The sequence below is a fragment of the Cervus elaphus genome, chromosome 11, assembly GCF_910594005.1.
Source record: "Cervus elaphus chromosome 11, mCerEla1.1, whole genome shotgun sequence".
In the NCBI taxonomy this organism is placed as follows: Eukaryota; Metazoa; Chordata; class Mammalia; order Artiodactyla; family Cervidae; genus Cervus; species Cervus elaphus.
Window position 1 is genome coordinate 71,165,980 of NC_057825.1, and position 26,804 is coordinate 71,192,783.

The 26,804-nt window shown below is 36.4% G+C and overlaps 1 protein-coding gene across 16 annotated transcripts in view; it reads left to right on the forward strand.

The window, feature by feature from the left end:
* NRXN1 (neurexin 1) overlaps nt 1-26,804 on the forward strand; it is a 1,160,507-nt gene that overhangs the window by 577,513 nt on the left and 556,190 nt on the right. For all 16 annotated transcript variants that reach the window (XM_043918044.1, XM_043918041.1, XM_043918043.1 and 13 more), the window contains 2 exons: nt 303-476; nt 6,409-6,528. In XM_043918044.1, the coding sequence (XP_043773979.1) occupies nt 303-476; nt 6,409-6,528 (294 nt within the window). The remainder of the gene's footprint in view (nt 1-302; nt 477-6,408; nt 6,529-26,804) is intronic.

The window sequence follows — 26,804 nt, forward strand, 5'->3', positions numbered from 1 at the left end:
TAAATAATGACTTGGATTTTGATTCAGGGGCCTCTTCGTGGCCCATGTTCATTCCATTTGGCCACACTGTATTGAACGCACTTAGTTTTCTGTGGAACTAGCTTCTAGAAATTTCTTCTACTGCGAATGTATCAAACACTTCTACTGTTTTGTGCCTTTAATAAAATATCTAGTTATAAATTTTATTAATTTTGAAAATTAAGTTAATGAAAACTAAACCTTGCTATTTATTTCTCCTGTCCTACTGTTGGTTAAAGTCAATGACAAGTTACTTTTGTGACCCAAATTTTGTCTTCCCACAGGTGACTTGTATATAGGAGGAGTGGCCAAAGAAACATACAAATCGTTGCCAAAGCTCGTCCATGCCAAGGAGGGCTTTCAAGGCTGCCTGGCATCGGTTGATCTAAATGGGCGGCTTCCAGACCTCATCTCAGATGCTCTTTTCTGCAATGGACAGATTGAGAGAGGATGTGAAGGTATTAGATCTTCGTTATCACACTCAAAATAATTCTAATTCCACCTATAAATGAGAACAGATCTCTCTGGCCAGCAAAATTTTCATTTCTGACATTTGGCCAAATCCCTACTTAAGGCTTAAAAAATCCTTATTCATCCCATACATCTTCAATTTTCTGGACAGTTTGCAAACCTACACTAATGCTCAATAAATTTAAAACAGGAGCTATATCTATGGATCTTGATTTTTTTCTGCTTCTTTGCATTCCATAGTTCATCTCATTAGCGTGCTAATCAGCTCTGCAGTGCTTGCTTTATAGCATTCAATAGATACTCCATTTGAACCAGAAAAACATTTATTCCAGCAAATGTTAATCAACTTGAGACTGTTTTTTTTTTAATCTACATTCAATACGACCCAACAAGAAAATAACATTCAGACATTCATTCTCAAATCACTATATGATTTGTGTTTACATGATAGCACAAGTGTCTCCCATATATTATGAGTTTGTTTTAGCAAAAATTGGTTTCTTCTATTCCCCAAGGCTAATATTCCATACTTCAGAAATGTGCTCAAGTACCTTTCTGTTCTTTTGTGTTCTCTATCAGACTAAGATCTGTAGGAGTACTTTTTGATTGCCGCTTTCATTTTAGATAATTTTCACTTCAACACCTCAGATTGTTTGAGCCATTTATCCCTCCATAAATGCAATTTAATCGCATTATCCTGAATTTTGTAGCTCTGAATGTGTTGCTGCTTCTCCTTTAATGTTGAATACAGTTTGGGCCATTTTGAAAATTTTAGATTCATAATGAAATTTCACATGGGAGAAATGAAGACATGTGAATTCCTGTCCCCCAGGAGCTTACGAATCATTTCTTCTCAGCCAAAATAATGCTATTAGGTTTAGCAACTACCTAAGTACATATAAATTTTTTATTTGAAAATACATTTTTTTCCCCTCTCTGCAGCATATATTTTCCTGAAAAGTCAGGTGAAATTCAAACTGTGTTTTAATCATGCCAGAAAATAGATTATTTAATTGAAATCTTTGATGAATTATTTTTTAATGTTCTGCCATGTTTCTTTATTTCATATTTTGGTATAACACACTTTTGTAAAACAAAAAGAAACTATGTGTTTTGTTCTTTCATTAATTTAACAAAGGAAGTAAAATTGTTAAGTGAATAAATTCTCTCTAGTGGATGAATACAGAAATGTGAGACATAACTTTGATCCTTGGAGGTGATCTAATAAGTGAGGATATATGTATTTTTTTAAAGTTACTTACAAACTCTTCTGAAAATATTTTTCAAAAATAGGCCTTTCTACAAGTTGCTTGATGATTTCTCACCTATAAAGAGATGGTGGGAGCAGACAGACAGAGACACATTCGCAGCTAAACACTCACAAGATAGAAAAACAGATACACACACATGACCTCCCACCACTGGCGCATAATGCGAGTGGGTGAGTGGGAGGGAAAACTAATGAGAAACGTACTGAGAAAGTGTATTTACAGAATAAAATTTGGTGTTATTTTCCATCATAATCCAATGAGCAAATTGGTTAATATGATTGATTGGAATCCTCTTGAGTAATTGTAGACTATGGTTTGAATATCTGAAATCATTCGGTAGATTATAGCAGTTTCCTTCCTTACTTTATCTAGTTTGCTTTAATATCTGAACTTTAATAATCCTCACCCTCTCTTACCCCCTTTTCCTTTATTTTAAAAATGTTGACATGTTCCTGCCTTCCTGCCTTAATACTTCCCTATTTTTTTTGCTCCAACATCAAGATTAACAGTTTTTAATTTATGGTTATTTCTGTTCTCTGTGGTCCCTAGGAATAATCTCAGATGTGCCTGTCATAGGTGTAATTGAAATACACATATTTTTCATGATCAATTTCTAGATATTTCATGAATTATTTCTCTAAAGATGATTGTCTTATAGGGTTTTGAGTTCAAATTGCATCAGAATGACTAAACCCCCGTTTTAATATTAACAGAAATAGTATAAATTTGACATCACTTAATAATATCTTCCCGTGATTTTCTACCATGTCCACCCAACAAGACCCACACATCTCTAAGCTTCTTTCATGTGAGAAGCCATTGGTTTTCTCACAATAATCACTTGCTGCCTTTCTCTCTAACTTATTTCAGTGAGTAATAGTTGATTTTATTTACATGACACAATGTTAGCTTGCAGATGGAGCTTACATGGTGCTTTTCTCTTTACATTAATGTTTCTCAACCTGAGCAAGTGTTAAAATCACCTGGAGAATTGTTAAAACCCATGTCACTTGACAATACCCTCAAAGTTTTTGGTTTGGTAGATCTAGGATGAGACTCTAGAATTTATGTTTCTAGCAAGTTCCTAACTTATGCTGATGCTTTTGGCCTTAAAACAAACTCTGAAAATTACTGCCTGGAAAGGCATTGACCTGCTTAGATAAGAGAAAATAGAGACTGGCAATGCACCAATAATCAGACTCAATTAAGCTCAATACTGAGTCAAGATAACTTCTGTACATGAAGTCAGTGAAACAGCTCTTAGACACTTGCATTGACTCATAACACTCAACTCTTTAACTGCATTTATAAGCTCCAGAAATGCTTCATTATTAAAGCTACCATTGATCAAGCACTGATAACAATAAGTTTATATATTTATGCAGTTTCATTTAATTCTCAAGACTCTAACAGCTAGGTATTATTGGATTATTTTAGAGGAGTAAATTGAACCTTGAGGCAGGTTCCATCCCTGGGTCAGGAAGAGCCCCTGGAGAAGAAAATGGCAATCCATTCCAATATTCTTGCCTGGGAAAACCCATAGACAGAGGAACCTGGCAAGCTACGGTCCATGAAGTTGCAAAAGAGTCAAATATGACTTAGCGACTGAACTAAAAAGCAATTTGAGCCTTACAGATGTGACGTGATCTTCCTAATGTCACATAGCAAGTAGATGGTGGAAGCTTTGAACCCAAGTTTGCCTTATTTGAAAGCCCAGACAGCTAAGCACCTTTTTCTATTGTTTCTTTGGTTTCCAGACATTGTAGTTTACCTTCACTTTCCTTTCCTTTTCAAAAATATCCTTATTTTCAAACACTTAGTACAAAAGTCTTTGTGGCTTGCTCCCATTTTTATTCAGTGATCAAATAAAAAGAACATTATAAAACTAAAAAGAAAAATTCAGGGCTTTATCTCGTGCAAATGCCTTGTCAGTGTTTAAATATTGTTCTAGAAGGTGAGTTCTTTGAAAAATGTGACTTGTCAGGCATAGGCCTGAATTCTCTTGTAATACCTGAAAATATAAAAAAACTGTTGTGATAATAAAAAAATAATAATAAAGCATATCTTTATGCTCACATAAAGACTTGGCAGGCACTCTGAGTAGCTGTTGTACAGTATGGAGAGGCAGGTTATTTTTCAAAATTGCAACTTTACCATTTTTAGAGTTTAGCATTATTTTACAATTCTATTTCTGGTAATTTTTACAAAAACAAAAGATAAAAACAAAAGCATGGCTCTTTATCAGGTCTTGTTTCTGCTCTTTCCTTCTGCTGAGCAAGTCAGGGGAACAGTATTGTCAATAACACAGCCCCTGACCCAAGCTGGGCTTGTGCTTAGAAACGACTGCACTAAGGAATACTGCTTTAAGGTTTTTTTTTTTTAAACAACCATTAATTATTTCAGTCTTTAGTACCATGGAATAAAAATCTTACCTCTCACAGATTGAAAAAAACAACAAAAACTGAGCAATTTAGTGATCCTTGGTTCTTTGATATAATAAGTGAGAAAAACTAGCTATTATTATTATTAAAAGCAGCTATTATTTTTGTTGTTATTACTGTATTGATTATGATTATGATGATACAATTAGTAGTTAATACTGATTTCTAAATTTTTGAATATTCATATAGTTTAGGCTACATTCAATACTTTTTATGAAGAATACCATGCCTCAGAAATTTCTAATAAAAATATATTTGCAAGGAGGATGTTTAAAATTGGCATTTATAAAAACATCAGTTTGTACAAAATCTAATTACAGATAGCTCTCATGTATTCACTAGAGCAGTTACCTCAAAGGCTCTCAGGGTTAATAGCATCTAATTAGTCTGGTATCTATTTTTATGTTTTCATAAAACCTAAAATTGTGTTTGCTAGAAAATATCTTCAGTTTATACTCTAAAGGTATTGAGATAGATGTTGTTCCCTTTCCACCCGTCTCTAAGATAACCCTTATTAATGAGGTTCTACTGTAATAAATATTCACAGGGCAGTTTGTAAGAGTTGAAGACAGTTATAAAGATAGGAAAAATATAGATATAACTCTGAGACCTGTAAGCAATAAAAACCTAGTGTGGTAAAAGCAAAGATAAATACTCCACCTTGCAATCTTGTAAAGGAATTTTCTTGATGAGGAATTATATTGCAATTTGCTTCTTCCATTCTTTACTTCTTCTTTCATCTACTCCAAATGATGTTGTATACATTTGGGTAGTTTGGTGTCACTGTAAGTTCCAAGTGTCCGCAGAGAATGGCTGTCATTACAGTTTTAAACCTTAACTGCAATAGCAAGAGAAAAGACCCAGAGGGGAAAAAAATAGAAAGGATCTGCTAATGACTATCATATACATTGTATCTACACATGATAAGTGGGGCTGCATGCTTCAGCTAAGCAGTGCAATCATTTTGGCAATGCATTCATATCTATCCAAGAGAGGAAACCATGCAAAAGCCCTCTTAATTTTCCTTCATTACATGTCATTGGCTCAATTAACCATTTTATGAATACATATGTAGTGAAATTCTAATCAATTATCGCTTTCTCATTTATGGCTGTTAATTATTAATTTGTTTGCTCTACATAGCATTTCTCTCCCCCTTTACAACAGCATGCTTTTTTGAATCTTCTGTGTTTGCCCATTTCAGTATTGCTTACTAACATTTAATATATTTTGCTTTTTTTTTTTTTATTTTGCTGACAAAGTTGCATTGATGAAAGCTGACTTGCAAGGTAGATAGCCCTGTGTGTATAAAACAAGACTGAAACCCCATAATACACAGTGGAAACCTCAAAATAACATATTTTATATTTTTGCAGTAACCATTATTTGGGTATAGATTTAATTTTTTCCCTTCTTGAATGCTGTGTAAGAAATTTTATTTTGTAGCATAGTTTGCATAAAGGCTTTCAGTCTTGAATATGTTTGTAGAGTGATTACATTTAGTGCTTTGATCATTCTTTTTAGTTCTTTGTTTTTCAGTGTTCTAGTTATGATTCTTTAGAAATAGACTAGCGTTCTTTTTACTTGTATGTTAAATGGGGGCATGTCATTTATACAGTTTTTAATTTTATGTTTGATTGCATGAAATTGTTAAAGCATGCGAATTGATACTTGCCAACATACCTATCCAAAACACCAACAGTCATAACTTTATTCATAGTTTCTGCAGGAAAACTTCTAGAAACTTGCAGGACATTTTCGCACAACTCTCTTCAGTTTTTTTTTTTGCCAACCTTTATCTCAGTTTCATGAAAGTTGTAATCTCCATCTCTCATGGTGTCTCTCCCCATTGGTCAGAAGTTAAGGAGCTCCATGCATTTTTCTAAAATCTAAACAGTGAGAGAGAGTTATTGAAGATGGAATGAAATTACCTGCTACCATGATCGTACTGGAAGCTATGTGCTTGCTTTTACTATTTGTTGGTTTAGTTCACTATTATAACGTATTTTGTCCTATATTTGAAATTCCAGAAAACCTTCATATGACAACTTCTCTGTTCTTAATTCAGGTGTGTGAACTAGAACTTTCCAAACTAGTTTGGTCATGTAATTTGAGGTGTTGGCAACTACTGTATGTGACCTTGCTCATGTGTAAAACATTTTTGGATTTTTTTAAAGAACCCAAGTTTCTTTTCGATTGTTTTTCAGGGCCTAGCACAACCTGCCAGGAGGACTCGTGTTCCAACCAAGGTGTGTGCTTGCAGCAGTGGGATGGCTTCAGCTGTGATTGTAGCATGACTTCCTTCAGCGGACCGCTCTGCAACGACCGTAAGTTCCTGCGTGTGGACCGATGCTTGTCTTTGCTTCCAGATACTATTTGATACCCCAGTCTAAAGCTACGAGTCTTTATATTATTCATGAATAAGTTAAATGGTTGTAACCAGAAGAAGCATTTGGTCCTACAGAAAGGACAGGTTTGAAATACTAAAGTATCGATCAAAGATGCCATTTGCCAAAATCTGTGATAATGGTTGATTCTTTGGTCTTCGACTCTTGGTTGGAATTTTTTGAACTGCTAGTGGATACCTCGTTGAAAATAATTTTTTCCTTTGTTTTATATGACACTTCTTCCCTAATTTTTGAAAGAGCCTCATGTTGCTTTCTATTAAGTAATATTTAAGTTCATAAGATTATATCTTGAGAGCTGGAATTTTAGTGAATTAACAGGTCTCGTTATTTTTCTCTCTCTCTACATCTTTTCAAGCCCACGCTATCTTTTAAGTTAACAGACAGTATGTTTAAACTTTGTCCTTCAACTATTCTCCCTTATATTTTAGCCCCTTGTGTTTGTGTTTTTTCCCCTTCAGCCTCATGATATAAGCATGGTAAAGAAACACAGCATTCACAATGTATTATGGAATATCTGTGAATGCCTAATTTATGTGATAGCAGTCTGAATTTTGAGACCAAACTAACTGCCATATGGGATGAAGTTCTGCTTCTTAACTTTCCAATAGGTACTGCTTTACAATACTTCATCTATATGATAAAAGGGTTTCCTACAACTCATGGCATTCTGCTCTATTGAGAAAATATATCTGACAAAGCCTTCTGTTGTAAAAGAGAATTCCATACTAAAGTTGTAAATGCTACTACATTTAAGAAAAGCTCTAGGATGGGATGGTGGGAGAGCAGGTGAGATGATTGGAGGTTTGGGCTTCCAGGTGGAAGCTGAGCTTGAGTTTGGATTAAAAGAAAGACTAGAGTTTGTTCATTTTGACCTTTATCTATTTGAGACTGTTCATGTCAGTAGATATGTGTATGTGTTGAAGATAGGGTCAAACTAAAATGTGTTATCGAATCGAGTTGTTGTAGCCTAGCAGTGTAGCACGGTTTCCTAGCCATTTTTACGTCTCCTATCTGACAGTGAATGTAGGAAGAACAAGTGACTAATATAAAGTAAACAATACTTGGAGGAGGCATGTAAAGATCACATCATAACAGAAAGAGAACTATTTAGTCTTCATCCTACCAGTGACCCTTTCTATTCCAAGAAAGTGACCCTTTCTATTACAAGAATTACAAGAAACTTGAAGCCACAAGCATATATACTAACCATCACACATTTGCAAACACTTTATTTCTAAAAATCAAATCACTCCTACAAACATTAAGCCACACTTGGAATTATATAAATAACCTTATGTAAAGACTCAATAATTACTTATGTACCTAGAGCAAAGCAAATCAGAGAACCTATATATCCTTTTAATAAACACATGTTTGAATATAAATAGAACAGTAACTTCTTGCAGTTGCTCCTGCCCTAGAGAAAATAAAACCAGCTTACTTTCAAGGACAAACAGAAGACTGATAATTTGCTATGATTTCATTATGACAGTTTTAAAACCCTGAATACGATCCTGACATGTGTAGCTGAGTGCTTTTTGGTTTTTTTTTTTGCGTGGAATCACTTTGCATTTTGCAAAGAATTTCTCTGCCAGATTTTGTGCTTAGTTTCCATGTTTTACACAATGGTTGTCTCTTGGTTGTGTCAGATTGTGTATCCTCTTCTATGAGTTAAGTATAAAGAATTTAATTTTCTCTGTTTATCTGCTAGTTGTTGCTGTTAGTCGCTCAGGCGTGTCTGATTCTTTGCAACACCATGAACTGTAGTCTGCCAGGCTTCTCTGTCCATGGAATTTCCCAGGCAAGAATACTGAAGTGGGTTGCCATTTCTGGCTCCAATGTATTTGCTAGACATTTCCTAAAGGAATATCGAGATCCTTCCTTAAGTATCATGCTGTCTTCAGATCATTTTTTACAGAAAATTATTTGAATGCTGCTCTTGGGTGATAGTAGTGGTGATGACAATGATCCGGCTATTTGTTATTTTCTTGTAAATAAGGTAACTGTCATTCAATAAATAGGTCTCCTGATATGCCTCTTGCACAAATCAGCATTAAAATGACTTTGGAGGGCTCTCAGAATACATGCATTTTGATTAAATCATTACCTCTTTGTGGGTTTTCTGGGAATGTGAAGTAGTTTTCCTGGTTTATACATTGGTGTTTTGGTGGTGAGGCTATGTAGGTACAGATCAATATTTAAAAGCAAATCTTATTTTCATATCAATTTGTAGAAGTTGTCACTATTGTACAATAGTGACAGTTACCTTGAAGACATGCAATTAGCAAGCAATAAATGTGGTATGCTGCAGTTTCTTCACTCTTTAAACTGATCAAAATAAACCTTATCTCTGCCTCTCACTGCTTTTCTTTAAGTTGTACACATAAGCCAAGTGTGATTTCATTTTAACAAGCTCCTTTTCTGTATAGAGGATGACTTTTAATTTTTAAATAAAGCAAAATATGACATTTTGTTTCTTAATGAAGTTTTCTTCTCCAGTTTAGATATTTATCCTTAATTTCTGTGACTGTAGCTGTCAACTGCATGGAAAACAAACAAATAGAAAAAGAATGGAAAATAGAAACAAAACTGTTTTATAAGGAAAGAGAAAGAACAGAGCACATTGCAAATGAGATTCCCCTACTCCAATCCCCCATAGACCTTCTAAATGTCATCTCTGATAAGTTTCATAGAGTTAGAGTAACTAGAAAAATTTATTTATGTTAGCCTGGAGACATAATTAACAATGGGATGATGGGAATACTTTTTTCCCTTGTAAGTGTAATCTTGGATAAATCATACTAATTAATGAAGTTAAAGGAATCTTTCCAAAAAAGTGGTACTTAGGCTAAGTGATGCCAAAGGCTATTTTTAAAGAAAAGTGTTTGTGAAACCCTATCTTTCCTGGAAAGTTGCCATCTAAATAACCTACTCATTGACAAAAATAATTGCTCTGAGGGTGTATGTGTTTGTGCGTGTGTGTAGGGTGCTACATGTAACTCCTTAATTCTTCCATATCTATACCATATTTTACGTCCCCAATATAATTTTTCTGGCTCATTGTAGCAATATCCTGGTTGAGTTTCCCCCTTCTAATCCCTCTCTCATCCAGTCCATCCTATGCCTCCTTACCAGTTTTGTTCTTTCTTCCTGTTCTCCCTAGTTTAAATATCGCCAGCTCTTCCTGACTCTCCTAACAGAGAAAATGCTTTCACCGCTTTGACCTCTATAGATCTTTGTTTATGCTATTTTATCAGCCATCACTTTCTACCTTATAGTTACTTATATTTGGTCTTATCTCCCAGGAACAGTAATTCTTTTTTGGGGCAGGAGGTGTGATCAGCCCAGTGTTTTGCACCTATGTCATGTTACATGTTACATGTTACATGTACTGGAGATAGTAGTTACTCACTAAATCAATGTTGACTAGATGCATGAATTTTTCTATGGATTTCTAGTATGTCCTCAGTGGCTGACAGTTCTCTCTCCAAATTCATCAGTTTGGAGTTCATGAACCTCCACGATCTGACCCTAGGTTTCACTTTTTATTATCTATTGAAAAAAACCTTGTCCATATGGCATGTTACTGGCAGTTAACCCACAGTGTTTTAGGCAACATTATACTTTTCCCATTTCTTCACCATTGCTTATGCTAATTTCTCCTCCTGGGGAATGTACCCATTCCACCTAGAATGCATTCCTTTCACTATATCTGCTTGAAGAAATGTAATTTCATTTTTTAATCTTTACCTAAACTGTCTCATCTCATGAAAACTTCCAGGTCCTCTGAGCTGGGTCTACTTCCCTAAAATCTTAGAGCAACTGCTTTTTGCACTTATCACTTAAGTTTGTGAACTTTCTCTTGGATGTAACTGCTTTCTGAGGGCATGCTGCATGCCAGGTGTGTGTTAAGAGTTTGCATTCACTGCATTAAATCTGCATATCACCTATTCATGCTTGCGTGCACACCTACACCATCATCAGACCACTGTGCTACAATAATCCTTTTCTGTATCTTCCCTGTGGTTCAGAATAGAATGTAACCACACTAGCTAATTTAATGTCAGATTGGGGAAGATGAATATGGCTATGATCACATGGAAAATAGCGAACATAATAACACTGTCACATTACATTAGTGTAGAAATGTTGTGTGCCAAATTACAGTTCAGCTTCAATGGTGCCTGTTACCATGAGGGATTAATACATCATAGTGCTGTTATTTTGGTGTTAGGAGGATGTGGGCACTGCCATTAAGAGACTATTTTCAGAAATTCTAAACTTTGGCAAAAGAAAATCTTTCTGATAGGAATTTGTCGTATCTATTGTATGAGAATTAGAATTGTTCACTGAAAGATAAGAACAGAAAACCTTTGACTGTGACTTGTTACCATGACATTTTAAAATGTCTTCAGATTTGTTTCTCACCTTCTTTTGTTCTTTGAAAAGAGAATCTAATACCCAGCATCTGAGCATCAATATCAGAACTACTGTAAATGAATTATAACATACATAAAAATAACTTGAATCAAAGTGACATTATTTCTCTCCCATGTAAGGCTGCCAGTAGTAGTCAGCTCTGAGCTCATTTGCTACTGATGCCATTTATGGCTGAATAAAATTTAGCAATTAGCTGTGTCCACAACTAGATCCTCATTGTGAGTATGGTGAATCTTATTAACCTTGAATCATTCAAGCATTTCTATAATAAATGGCAGCCCTGAACTTGTTGAAAGCTATTCACAAGTAATATTTACTGATAATGTTTTAGAAAAACTATCTAGGGCCAGACCTGTATTAGGTTAAATCATAAAGGATTAAAATGTTGTTCATACTGAGACAGAAAATGCAATAAAAGACAGAACAGGAAGCGTAATGTATGATAGAGAAATGTATTATAGAGTAGAAGTGCTATCTTCTGCTATTTTATATAAATTTATCTTTGTTCTTCTGGTTGGTAATAGACATCATAAAAGTAAATGCATGAAAAGAAGCATTAGCCTCTCTTCATATTGCAATTGGGTGATCAAATGACAGTTTTAAGTTGTATCTATATAAGAAAATTTAAGTGGGAAGAGAAGACCCAAACAGTAGAGTGTAGAAAGTGTAGAATATTTCTGTATTTGAATTACCCAGATTAATTCCCTGTATCTTTCAGCATCTGAATGATCCATGATTCTAAGTAGCCTTTTTGCTCTGTGTAACTGGTGCCAATTTGGCCCCAGAAGTCAGAAAAGAAGGTCTAATTGTTGTTGTTGGGTTTTTTTTTCTTTTTTTTTTTTGGTTGGTTTGTTTGTTTTTGACCTCCACTGAAAGTGAAATGAAAGTAAAAGTCGCTCAGTTGTGTCTGACTCTTTGCAACCCCATGAGTCCATGGAATTCTCCAGGCCAGAATACTAGAGTGGGTAGCCTTTCCCTTCTCCAGGGGATCTTCCTAATGCAGGGATTGAAGCCAGGTCTCCCTCATTGCAGACGGATTATTTACCAACTGAACTATCAGGGGGGCCCGTTACCTCTGCTAGTACTCTCTAAATTTTCTGGCTTGCTTAAAAATCTGACTTTGTGGACCTTGATCCGGCTCTTACATGGATGCGCTCCACCACAGGCCTTATATAAATGCAAAGGTGGCCTTCGATGTGGTAATACTGTCATGTCCCACCAGAACCCACTGGATCTCTGCTCCGTGGAGAGGAGTTTTCACCAGTCACCTTTGTTAACGATCCTTAAGGGTTTATGTGGTTTGGGTTCTCGCTCACTGCTATTTCAGAGAATTCTGTGACCCCAGTCTTTGAATAATTTTCTTTTTGTGTGAGTGCATTCTGCCCAGGCTTCTGACTTTGCCGTTCAGTAGAGCAACACAGTGGGTGCAGAATCTAGGCTGGGGTGGGAGACTGCTTGAATCTGAGGTGCTCATTTCAAACTTAATTTCTTTGGGTTTTCCTTTGGATTTTGCTTCCTCAGAATTGATGCACTGAAAACCCTGGTGAACAAACCAAAGATGTATCATGGCAAATTCTCATAAACCTGTAGATGCCAAACAATTATAAACAATGAATAGTTTAATACTTGTTTACTAACCAAGAAAGCCTGTGAAGAAAGTAAAATGTTAGATAATTTTCCAACTTTATGGAATCTGATTATTGGAGGTAACTTTTAAAAGGAGTGTAAGCCTAAAAAGAATCAGTTGAGTCATTGGAAAAGACCCTGATGCTGGGAAAGATTGAAGGCGGAAGAAGAAGGGGACGACAGAGGATGAGATGGTTAGATGGCATCACTGACTCAATGGACATGAGTTTGAGTAAACTCTGGGAGTTAGTGATAGACAGGGAGGCCTGGCGTGCTACAGTCCGTGGGTTCACAAAGAGTCGGACACAACTGAGTGACTGAAGTGAACTGAACTTGTGAAGCAGATATTTGATTAAAAAAAAGAATAAAGTTGTCATTGAATTTGGAGGGAAGTGGTTGGATCAGGCATAAGTTGTTTATGTAGTTTGTTCTTATGAATATATCTAAATGCATAAGAAGAACTACAAAATATTTTATGTGGATCACACCAACATATTTTAATATGGATCACATAATAAGTAGCATATGTATATTATTTATATATTATAAACCTTGTCTTTTCAGTATTCACAAGATATTGTTTTCACTTTATAAGTGAGGCTATCGAGGCTTTGGTAGTTTAAATATCTTCTTTATGCTAAAGTGGCTAGTAATTTTCACAGAGAAAATTTGAATGTAAGTTTGTCTAACTTCAAGCTCATTATTCTTACTTGCACCCATAATTCTCCCCAGAAAGGGATAGATTCTGAAATTCCCTGGATGCAAAATTCCCCAGAGAAATTGGTAATGACTGATATTTAACATTGTAATTGTTTTTTTCCAACCTCATCAGACTCTTGATTCTTATGTATAATGTTAAATTGTGTTGCATGAAACATGCTCTTCTCCTTAACTTCTCACTGCCGCTTCCAAAGACGAGTTAAAAATTCATAGCTGTTTAAAGCCTACTGTCATTAACTTTCAGTTCTGTTATAAAAAGATACTCATTATGAAATAGAGATGGGAATTTTCTGTGATGTTTCTGTGACAGCCTGGGTTTCTCAAAAATAATAATTTAATACTTGATAATGAAGTCAGGCAAAATACTTCCCAAGACTATTTTCTTTGAATCAGAGTCACAACATATATTATGGGAAAAGAGGAGCAAAAATTCATAATTGTGCTGATCACTGCATAGGTACCAAGTGTTTGATGATGTTGATTACATCTCAGGTTTCTCTTTATGTGGTGTTAAGGTGGAAAGGAGAGAAAAAGAATGAAGCCAGAGGTTAGCAGTGTGGTCTTTTAAAGTCTTTGAATGATTCACAGGGATGACATGAGAGAATGTATGAAGCCCAAACCATGGAAAGTGCTTAAAGGATTAGTAGTCAAGACCAAAGCCTGCTTGTATTTGTAGGGAAGAGAAAGAAAGATTCCAAGGAAGTGTGCAGAGTCCAGAAGAAAGGTCATGATAAAAATAATGTTGTGCTTGCTTTAACGAATAATTTTAGTTGTAGGGAAAAAAATATTACCATGAAGAAAATGAACCTAGTCCAGCAATCCTTTTTCCCTCCCGGAACAAAGTATTCTGTTTCTTTAATGAGATTTACTGTGGCAATTAAAATGTAGGGACCTTTTATGGGGAGGAATTATGGTCTGCTCTGTAGCTCGGTGCTGTTATACATCGTTACTTCTCTGGTAGCATTCTCCAGCAGCATAAAGTACAAAGGTGGTTTCTAGCTCTAGGTATTATGGAGTGTATGATTTTAATGACCCTAATGATCTAGATTCCCATCTCTCAGAAAATGGCCTATAGAGCCTGAGTCTTAATCTCCCCAGGATTTGGTAGATAGGAAGGTACAAAGGCGTTTCTTAACTTGAAATGATTTCAGAATGAAACAAGTTTCATAAAAGGATGAGTGGATGGATGTAGAAGGATGTTTAAAAAAATTAGGTCGTGAACAAGGAGGAGGCTGTGTTTGACAGAGACAGTGGAAACTGTGTTTACGTAGGTGTGAATGCTTCTTATAAATATATAACATATGACCCTTTAGGGAGAGAAACAGATGGAGTATGTAGCGGAAAATAAAGAATGCATTTTGCTGGGTTTCGTCACTCAAACGGTACAGAGGGTATTTTAATATTTGGCATCTCCTGTTGGGAACCTTTCAAGGTCTCATCTGGATTCCAGCAGATCAGGACAACACTGACATTGGGAATAGTGCTGGCTAAAAGCAAGCCTCTGAATATGATTGCAAAACTTATCCGGGTCATGACTTGATGCATAAATATCCCAGCTGTGTTTCTATGTCAAATCCCTGATGATCCCTTGAATGCCCATGAAGGAGTCCAGAACGAAGGATCTGGATTCATGCAGTCATCACACCCTCAGAGTAGAGCTGTGTTCTGAAACTGTGGGGTCCATCTTCCATGGCATCCATCACAAATCTGTTCTCCAAGGTCCTATTCAGGGCAAGTGCTCCATCTTACTAAATTAAAAACGGAACAGTGTCAGAGAAACATCATTTCCTCTCAGCCGCAGGAGACATCACAGAAGTAATTAAACTGGATTTTGGTGTGTCAGGCACATTCCTTTTATTGACAGTGACAATAATTCTGTAAATCAGAACTTGGAAGCATTTTTTCGTGTTGTTGAAGTGCAAAAGATGAAAACCTAAGGTTCTTAAAGTTAAATCTCATGAAACTAAAATTGATCTATGGAGTACACTATGAGAGGTTGCTGTCTCAGTTGTGAAAGCCGTCTCTCTTCTGGAATTCAATGCCTACAAGGTATGTGATTATGATGATGATATATATATATATATTTTTAATGCTGAAAAGCTGTATTGATGTAAAACCAAGTGGAGTAGGACTTCAGTGCAAGATATTGTTTATGGTTTTAAGGTCACTGGGAAAATGCTGTCTCCATAACTCCAACATCTCCTTTTCTAATGTTGTCAGTAGGTTTTGTTGACATTCACTTCCCTAGCATTCTTGTCGTCTTGCACTCAACGTGTAAGGTTCTCCATAGTCTTGCTCAACAAACACAACTGTACACGGTGCCTCATATGCTCAGAAGCCTCCTCTTTGATACCAACATGTACAGACACGCAATGTAGTCACTGAATGTTCTCACGGTGTTCACCTTTGCTCAACGAGTCCTCCTCGGATTGCCCACCTCCCCCCCCAACTTCCACTCTGCCTAAGAAAATTCAGCCCATCAAGGTGAGCCAGCGCAGATCAAGTTCATCCTGAGTAGGACAGTCTTCACTTAGCAGGTGATTTATCAGCTTTTGAGTCTCCAGTTACTGTCTACCAGGTATCTTTTTATGTGTCTATGCCTTTGTTTCCCAGCTCTATTTCTCATTCCATTCTTCTCTTTCTGGTATTATTTTTCACAGTAAATGTTCTGAAATACGTGAAGCTTGGTTTCTTGAAGCCTCCATTAGTTACCTGAAATTTAAAAGACTATTTTCTTAGAGACATTTTAGGTTCACAGCAAATTAAGAGGAAAGTACAGAGATTTCCTGTGTGCCCCCGTCCCCACACAGGTATCACTTACCCCATTACCAACAGCCCTTACCAGAGTGGTACACTGATTACGATTAATGGACCTAGACACATCATAATCACCCAAAGTCTGTAATTTACAAGTTAACTGATGTGTGTGCCCATCCCTAAAGTTCTTTAAAAATACATATGTACACATATCATACAATATCTGGCAGGGGTAAATACATTTTTCATTATCTTTATTCCTAATGAGCTTCCCCTGGTGGCTCAGATGGTAAAGCATCTGCCTACAATGTGGGAGACCCGGGTTCAATCCCTGGGTCAGGAAGATCTCCTGGAGAAGGATCTGGCAACCCACTTCAGTATTCTTGCCGGGAAAATCCCATGGATGGAGGAACCTGGTAGGCTACAATCCATGGGGTCACAAAGAGTTGGACACGACTGAGTGACTTCACTCTCTCTCACTTATTCCTAATAGTAGAGACCATGTGGAATTAGAGTCTTACATAGCCAGAAAGAAAGTGCTTTGAGTAAAGATGTGTCTGTCTGTCTGTCTAGGGGGATGTGGGTAAGTGTGTGAGTGTGTGTGTGTGTACACATACTATGGAAGATGGATTTAAAAGCATCACTTTCTATTTTCTTCAAATTCTGCTGATGTCCTGATTGGTATATTATCACATTAAATCTAACAAATTTTGAGACCTTTAGTTGTTTCAAGAATTTTTTGTTCAATTTTCTTTTTTCTCACTAATTAGCTGATACCTGTAGGAATAATCACATCATTATGAAATGCTACATTACTTATTTGATCTTTTCTAGCTCAACTTGATGATTTTGCAATATTGGAGTGTTTTTCCAGCAATAACATAGCTCTCTGTGAGGAAAATGATACTATTTTTCCTATAATAACATTTCACTCATGTGCCCTGATTTAGTGAGTCCACCAGTGTCCTTGAAGAATTCTCTAAATGTTGCTTTTGCAACAGTTCTGGGAGTCCAGTCCCCCTGTGATGTTATATAGATGGGGTTCAAAATGTTCTTGCTTTTTTCTTTTCATAGTAAATATGATGAAGATAGCATTTGTGTGATACAAGTATACCAGGCACAAGAGAGTAACTTGGCCTTCTTGCTCTGGTTCAGTATTTTAGGAGAATTTACCTAATATCAGCTTAATAGGATGATCAACATTTTCTACCTCCCAGTCTTTGTAAACCACACAAGTCCATAGTGACAGCCTCAGAAGCAGAACTTGCTTGGTTGTTGGAGAGGTGAAGAAAGGGTATAAAAAAAATAAATTCCAAGAATACTAGAATGTGTCTACCTAAATAAAAAAGAAGATTGTAAAATGAGCAGGCTGGACTAAATCAGTGGTTCCAAAAATGTGTTTCTTGGACCAACATTGTCAACACAACCTGTGAATTTGTTAGAAATAAATATTCCTACATTCCAGACCTCCTGAATTAGGAACTGTGGGATGGAGCTATATGAAATCTGTACCATAAGAGCCTCCAGGTAGTTCTGATACACCCACGATCTGAGAACTGCTAGACCAGATGATCTCTAAACTCATCTTGTTGGTTCTGTGCTTTCCATATAACAAAAATTTTATTTAATGAAATGAAGGAAGTTTGCCTGAAGAATTTTCATAAGTAAAGCATCATGACTAGATTTAAGAGGTGATTTCAATACCATCTTAGACATTTCTGTCATGGTGATTTGAAATAAAATAACAAATTTTCATTTTTATTATTAACATCTTCAGTGGGCCAGCAATCTTAAAAAATGTTTGAAAAGTTCCCATTCACACTATCATGCTATGAAAAATCAAGTTCAAGTCAAAATTTTTCCTTCAATATGAGAAAAATGACTAACTCCAAGTGCATATCCTTCTATTAACAGTCTTTGTGGTTTTTCAGAGTAATACTCTGATAATTTATTTGGACTGGAACCTGTAAAATTATTCTTATCTGCATACATATTTTAGCCTAAAAGAAAGTTGAGTCAAGAAAACCATTGTCAAATATGCCATTCATATGAGATAGTATGTTCTTCATATGGCATCCTTTTTCATTGCCTGAAATATTCCACATCTTTACCTATCTTTTCTACTTGCTTATAAATGTGATCCCAATTCAGTACCCCAGTTATGATTTCCCTTCTCATTAACAAAGATCTCATATCTAGTAAGATCTTCATTTTTCTTTTTTACCTTTACTCACAAAGAATGATTTATATGTGGGCCATTCCATCAAGATTCCAGTATGTGACCTTAAACAAGTCCCTTGAGTTTGTGGGCCTCAATTTCCCCATTATAAAATAAGAGATCAGGTTTGCCTGGTCTTTAAGGTCCCTAGAGCTCCAAGAGTTTGTGATTCATTATCACTCTATTCTTTCTCTTCTTTTCCCAACCCTCAAACCTATTTTTACTCATGTTTAAGGCTCTTCTAGGACGCAGCCTACAGCTCGGTCACACAACACTAATCTTAAGCTATATTTTAGCCAAAGACCTTTCCTGCCAAGTCCTATAAAAAAGAAGAACTTGGGGAAAGAAATCTGATTAATGGGATGTCTTCCTCTTTGAAAAAGGAAACTTTGAATTAATCCTGAAACACAAGGCAAAGGCACCTGCTATTTCTTTCATGTTTGTATAGCTATTTATTTATAAATTCATTTAGATATTTATTTATATCAACTTTGTTTTAAATTGAAAAATTTTACTGACTCAGGGTCATGCCTGTGTACTTGCTTAGCCAAACACTAAATGTAATTACTTATAGTATTTCAATTGTTTTTAGTGGTTAAAAAAACTCAAGTGATTAGGGATATATAATTGTTAATATGATCAGAATACAGCAACTTATTGAACATTTACTATGTACTGGGTTTTTATATTAAATTTTTTGTTCTCCTACCATTCTCTCATAATAAGAATTATGACAACTATTTTACAAAAGTTTTATCTAAGGTAAAGATGTATTCTCCTTATTAACATTCACATATTAATAAGATCAAGAATTTTGTCTCACTTAAATTTCCATGGTCTGCCATCCATAGATGGCATCATGTAGTCTCTTAATATTGAATAAAGTAGTCCAATTGAGATTCACATGCTTTCTTTATTTTCATTTTAAATATTTTAGAACACATGCAAAATGAATTCATATATACAAATTTTCTCAATATAGGTAGTTGTAAATATGAGGAAGAATTGATAAAGAGCAAGTTTAGTCTTATTTTCTTATTTAAGTCACTCATCTTCAGGCCAAAATCCTATACTGATATATATTAATACATGTGACCAGCACGCCTAATGAGATTTTATCAAGTCCACAGCTTTAAAGAGAAAAGCTTTGTATACTTTCAGTGAATGAGCAGACTTTAAAAAATGATGCTTATGAAATATTGTAGAATACAAAACATTCTGAATAATCCAGGAAGTTACCTTTTCTCTATTTAAGCTAGCACAGATTTGGTTAAAAACATTTATGAAATGATAAGCATGTGATTTTTCCTATTTATTAATAGTAGGTTCCTGGTCTTGAGTTTTAGTGTGTAAGGAGGAAAGGGATCATCTTCAACAGTGGAGATGACCTTTCATGGAGTTGCCTTTTCTGCCTGCAATTTCTATATTTCTGAAAAAATAATTTCTTTTTACTGAAAACTGCTACGATTTAATTTTAGTGAATTCTGTTTCTCCAGCTGATACATGTACTGGGTAGGAGACTTTAATACCTCTGCTTCTGGCCTGAAACACTGCCAGTGGGAAATAAGAAACATTGTGAAAGCATTGTTCCACCTTCCAAGGGTCACTTGTGCAAAAACAGAGGGCCTTGGGCTTAAGACTCTCCTATAGATTAGGAACATGTTTGCCTGGTAAGGTTATCTGAATCTTAGACTATTACTAATTGTGCACTTGCTATGTACAAAACACTGAGATATATGGAAAGTGAAATGATTGGATCCCTGTCCTCAAATGAGTTTTCATCTTGGAAGAATGATTCCCAAGACCTAGGGCAGTAGGGAATATTGTCTGTTTTGTTTCATGACCTGTCATGAGTGCTTACAACAGTGCTCGGTGCTTAATACCTACTCAAAAACTATTTACACAATGAATAAAACGCATTGTTGATAAGATAACTAGTAATTTAAGTACTCACTGTATGGTGCAAACAGTTGGCATTTGTGAACTCAGAGGAGAGGGCAAGCACAGTAATGCTTGTAGTAGGCCAAGAGGAAGTGAGGTGGATCTCAGTTAGAAGCGGGGAGGGCATTCCATACAAGGGACATGATATGAGCAAAGGAGAATCTACAGGTAAAATATTCACAGAACCAAACACATCTTTGGAGCATTTTCTATAGCATCAAATACACTATTAGACTGTGTGTATACAGAAATGAAAAAAGGAGGCTGTGGGAACAGTGGAAAGATCACAGACTTTGGAGACAAATAGACCCAGAATTGCATTCTGTCTTCCATCATCAGGTTGATTAATATATCTGAGACTTGGCTTCTTCATCTGTAAAATGAGACCATGATAACAGACATTGCAGGGTTGTTTTGAGAACTGCAGGTAATGTATAGTAAGATACTGTACTCCAAACTGGTCAACGTTGGTATCTATTGCAGTGCTTCCCTTACCTTTGTTTTCATGGAGCTCATGGACAAGAGGAAATGATTGGTATGTGTACAGATTATTACAATTTAAGCAGCGCTTTAATAGTTTGTTCCTTCTGGACCCCTATAGTGCAAATGTTGGTGTGTTTAATGTTGTCCCAGAGTTTCTCTTAAACTGTCTTCATTGTTTTTTATTATTTTTTATTCATTTTGTTCCATGGCACTGATTTCTACCAATCTGTTTTCCAGCATACTTACTCATTCTTCTGAACCATTTATTCTGATATTGATTCCTTCTAGTGTATTTTCATTTCAGTTATTGTATTATCTTTGTTCTTTAAATCTTCTAACTCTTTGTTAAACATGTCTTTTATCTTCTCAGTCTTTGCCTCAATTCTTTTTCCAAGATCTTGGATTATCTTTAGTATCATTATTCTGATTTATTTTTCAGGTAGATTGCCTGTCTCCATTTCACTTAGTTCTTCTGAGGTTTTATCTTGTTCCTTCTGAAACAAGAAGGAATATATCTGGAATATATTTCTCTGCTGTCTCATTTTGCCTAACTTTCTGTGTTTGTGGGCTCCATTCTGCAGGCTGCAGGATTGTGGTTCTTCTTGCTTCTGGTGTCTAACCCCGGGTTGTAAGGTTGGTTGGGTGTCTGTAAGGCTGTTTGGTGGGAAGGGCTGGTGATTGCCTGCCCACTGGTGGCTGGAACTGGGGTGGGCAGGGCCATGTCAAAGGGCATGTCCGGAGGTAGCTTTCAGCTCAAGACAACTTTAGGCAGCCTATCTGTTGATGGGCGGGGCTGTGTTCCCACCCTATTGGTTGTTTGGCCTAAGGTGCCCCAGAACTTTGGCCTGTAGGCTGTTGAATGGGGCCAGATCTCAGGGCCAAAATGGTGACCTCTAGGAGGGTTCACACTGAGAAATATTCCTTGGGGACTCTACCACCAGTGTCCTTGCCCCAGCAATGGGCCACAGGCAACCCTGCCTCCCCAGGAGACTCTAAGACCCTTAGGTAGGTCTGGCCCAGGCTTCTGTGGAGTTACGGCTTTGCCTTGGGTGCATCTTCCAACAATGAAATCTTTGTTTCCCGTGGTCCTAGGAGCTCCTACACTCAGGCCTTGCTGGCCATCAAAACCAAATGCTCTGGAACTCCTTCTCCTGATACCAGACTCCCAAGCAGGGGAGCCTGACATGGTGCTTAGCACTCTCACTTCCACAGGAAAACCTCTGCAATATAATTATTTTCCAGTTTGTGGGTCACCCACCCAGTCAGTATGGGTTTTGATTATATAATGAAAACACCCCTTCTGTCATCTCGTTATGGCATCTTCTTTGTCTTTGGATGTAGAATTTTTTTTTTTTAAATACATTCCAGTCTTGGTGGTGGTTGTTCAGCAGTTAGTTATGTTTTTGATGTTTTTGTGAGAGGAGGTGAGCTCAAGTTCTTCTACTTTTCCATCTTGTCTCCCTTCAATATTCTCCTGTTCAAAATGTGGTCTGAAGACCAGAAGCACCTACAAGCTCATTAGAGATGCAGACTCGCAGACCTCCCCTCCCCTGACACACCTATTGAACCAGAATCTGCATTTAACAAGAGCCCAGGTGATTCGTGTGAACATTAAAGTGTGAGATGCACTGCTCTAATAGAGGTATGTAACTGGGGCAGAGCAAGGAGTGACTAAGTACACTTAAGGAACTGAGAGAATTCTCATAGAAAATGAAATCTAGAGAAATTCAGACAGAAATATTACATATGTGTGGAGTAACTTGTTTAGTAAATCAGAATTCCTAATTTGAAAAATTTGGTATAGATTCACCTTCTTTGGTAATCACCAGTAGTTTAGCAGGCGAAATACATGCCAAGGCAACAGTTTGATCCAAGTGAGGCTAATCCTTGCTTCCTGCTTCAATGCATTAGAAGGAATAAGCTCTAAAACCTAGGATTTACTGTGAACCTGCCTGTAAGAGGTCTGAATCCACAAGCCTCTCCCAAGAAACTCAGAATGCAGACGTTTCATTGGATGGTCTAGTTTAATCACAAAGGTCTTGGCAGACACTACTTCTTTCTGGGCCAGTAAATAGGATAATATAAGAGTTAGTCATTTGGTACTTAGGAACAAATAAATACCCAGCTTTCCCTAGGCTGTCCCTGAAGGCCCCTCTGGTTTAACACTCATTTTGTTTTTTAATGTTAGAATTGCTTCTATTTTATGTGGAATCACGTGGTTCTGTTCATTGAGTTGGCAGGTGGCTCCAAACCTGTAATTATGATTTTGATTGTCGGCTGCCAAAGCACAAAAGAAAACTGTAGTAATCCACCCTTGTGGTCTTTAGTGAATTGCTGCATGTGCTCTTTGGTATATCACTGCATATAAATCTCACAGTAGCAATAAAACTATTAGGGTAGTAAAAGATATGCATTTTAATTTTCATAAAAAATGTCATGAAATTCAATTAACTACACTTTCCCAAATTGCAGTTCACTCTGGGAAGCCCTGGGTTTCCTAATCTGAAATTGCATGTTCCTTTCACTTTTCCTAGTGACCTCCATTAATGCTTTAATCGTGACACCTACTCGACATCTTACAACATTATCATCTCTGGGGTCCCTTTGTCTCCTTATATTTCTGTAAAATTTCTCCTGCTTTTCTACTTAACAGTTTTGTAGAGGCACTTCCAATACAGGTTTTTTTTTTTTTCCCCCTACTGCCTTAATTGGAGGGAGAATGGGAGAATGAATTGCATAAGTAATCCATACAAATTTAGACCTTATAATTGCACAGAATGGAGGAGGATGTTCTTTGGTGCTATATCCACAAGTAATGAGGAAAAAACAATGAGGTTTTATTTATTAGACTACAAAAGACTCTGGCCAACTGCTGCTTTGCTAATCTGTAAAAGTGAACATTCCTCCAGTATTTTTAGATAGTTCACCTTTTTCTCAAAAGTAGTTTAATAGCACAGACTTGAGAAAGGTCTCCTGGTGTTCAGATTTTATTACCTTCACCGGCTAAAGTGCAGTAGATTTCCTAGTATAATTGCACCCTAGTTGTCACAATAAATGAATGCAGTATATTTTATGATACACTTTACTTGCTTATTATCATGTTTGTTCACACATCTCTCAGATTTAATAACCCATGGGGGGCTTCTACCAACATTGGTGAATGGAAATTAGTGAAGTTCTCTTTCATTTGTGTTTGTGGTGGGATGCTTATTTCAGTTGTACAAAGCCATACACATGATAGAGAATAGATTTAAAAAAATTTCTTTAAGTATCTGTAACTTTGTAATATTCTCTGCTCACTGTCTCTTTTCTAAGTTTGACTATTAATCTTCCAGCACCCACAAAAGTGAATATTAGGTAAAAGCATTTTTAATGGAGACCAACTAATGTTCCTGATTATTTTACAAAACAAAATCAAAGAAAGTCCTGAATGTCAATACAACTCTTTTTTGAGATTTATATTCATATTTGAGTTCCGGTTGACCTTTTGCAAGACAGAGTTTCATTCTGCATTTGTGCTAGGAATAGAAAAAATACCAAAATGTCCATTTGGTTTAAATAAATTGAAGTCAGAATATAAGAATTCAACCCTGTTAGCATGGATATTTGAAAGATCGTCTATACTGCTTGTTGCAGAACAATTACAGATCTTATCATGGAAATTTAAAATGTAGCCTAAGAGTAATGAGATCTTTTTTCCTTAAGGAGAGGATGAAGACATTGTATGCCCTGAATCATGTAGTGTTGTATTAACTTTTATAAATGTGCAGGGCATTTTTCCTCAAATTAGACAAGGCACAGTCATGTAGGCTTGGCCATAAAATAAGTAATTAGGTTCCAGCTTTTGGGTAAGTTTAAAACATTTTTGTCTAATTTTAAGACAGCACATTCTTGTAGAACCATTGAAAATATAGAGTCCCTTTGCTAGTCACCTGAAACTATCACACTGTTGTTAACCAACTATACCCCAGCATATAATAAAAAGTTTTAAAAAATAGAAAAAATAAAAGGCAAAGAAAAATCACCTGTATTTCTACAATTAGGCTTCTCTTTTAAGGGAAACTTTCAATTCAGCAGTCAGGAAGTATTTATTCAATGTTTTCTATGGGCTTAACATTGTGCTAACCATCAAAAGAAAAAAAAATAAAAGGAAAGAAAGAAGTTAACTTTCCTCTGTAGATGTAAGACAAAAGTGTGACATAGCAATGACCAAATAGCATTGGGACAGCAGCCACACGTGGTACTGCACAGTCTCTGTATTATAGATCCTAGGAGGCACCGCTCACCTCAGAGTCATTGATCACTTAATATTTGAACCATCATTTTGATAGATATTTTAGCAGCTATATGTATTGATAAAGTTGCACCTTTTTTTTTTTTTTTCAATTCACATGAAGTTACCATACGTGCTGCTGTAAGGAATGCAAGATGGTGTATAATCAAGACCAACATGATCTGATACAATATAAATCCCAGAGGTCTTACAAATGAGGAAAAACTTAAACTAGACTTAAACTAGATGTAAGATTTCTTTACATCAATTTGAAAGAAATAGGAAGTTGAGGTTGTCAGTGCTGGCTTCCTGGATCTGTCTTCTGGGGAACCAGTTAGGAGGAGCACTGGGCAAAGAGTAAAAGCTTTTCCTACTTCTGTGTGGCCTTCTCTTGAAGAAATCTCCTCTTGCCAGTCTCATGGTAGAAGGATTGCCACAGTTATCTTCACCCTGTTTAAGCCCGTTTTCCCTCCCACACCTTTGGCTTCTTTGGTATGAAAGTCCTTTCATATGTCATTGTTTGGAGTTGACAGTTATCCCCATCCACCTACATTGAAATGACTCTCTCCCATTTTTTTATAAAGATAAGTGAATAGGTATCATGGTTCTTCCCCTCAGGAAGCTTAAATCTAGTTAGAATATCACACACTGATCACCCCACCCCCCGATTGTGAAAATTGAACTTGAAAAAATGCTGGAAAAGAGAATGGTTTGTACAGTGAGAAAATAACAGAGGTAGGTCTCAGATATCTCAGGCTTTAGAATTTTGCTTACTTGCCCTTTGAGGGTGGATACAGCCTCCTTATAATTGTTTTCCTCTAGCTGTGCTCATTCATCCCTTCTGTGCTCCAAGAGGGAAAAGGCCAGAAGCTCTCAGTACAATTTTAGGTATATGCACAGAGACATTCGCTGGCTTTCTCAAGCTGAAAAATGTTATACCTTTGCAGCTACCCTCTTGCAACTATTGCCTGATTTCGAGCCAAAAATATGAGATTTATTTTTCTTGGAAATACTCTTTATCTCCCCTGATATAGTAGGTTGTTTTGGTTATTTGAAGCATTGAGAGTCACCCACAAGGATTTTTTTTTCTAGTGTACTATATGAATAAATCCCTCTACAGAAACTAAAAGGAAGAGAACTTGGTGGGATAATTAGTAGTTCATATCCACAAAGAACTGTGTTTCTTAGTGGCAGCAGAAACAAGTTATGGGTACAGTGTATCCTGCTATGCCAACTGTTTTGGTGGTAAATTTAATGGAGCCCAGGCTGAGGCAAGTGAACCATTCACTTGGGTGTAAAACTTAAGGGGACACTAAACACTCAGTAATGAGTACAATATTTGACAAAAAAATAATGCTAAAATATGTGATGAACAATATCAAAATTTTGAATCAAGAAAATATCAGCAGTATTGAGTTTTCCTTTTGTCTCAGGCTGTAGTTTTGCTGAACACACCACTATTACAGATCCTGTCTTTTAAAAAAATGTTGACGTTACTCATCATTAACAAATTTTGATGTTTAGTTTTGATTTTTAAATATTGCTTTGTCTTTGAGGTTGTGGTTCCCCCTTAAATGTTGCTCTCCTGAGGCAAGTGCTTCACTCCAATCCTGGCAAGCATCTACTTTAACACAAAGGCCGATGGGCAGGCACATAATTAGAGCAGAGACCGAGCTGCAACTTGAACTCGACTCTGTTCGTTATTAATTCGTAAGTCCCAGGACTTCTGCAGAGCTG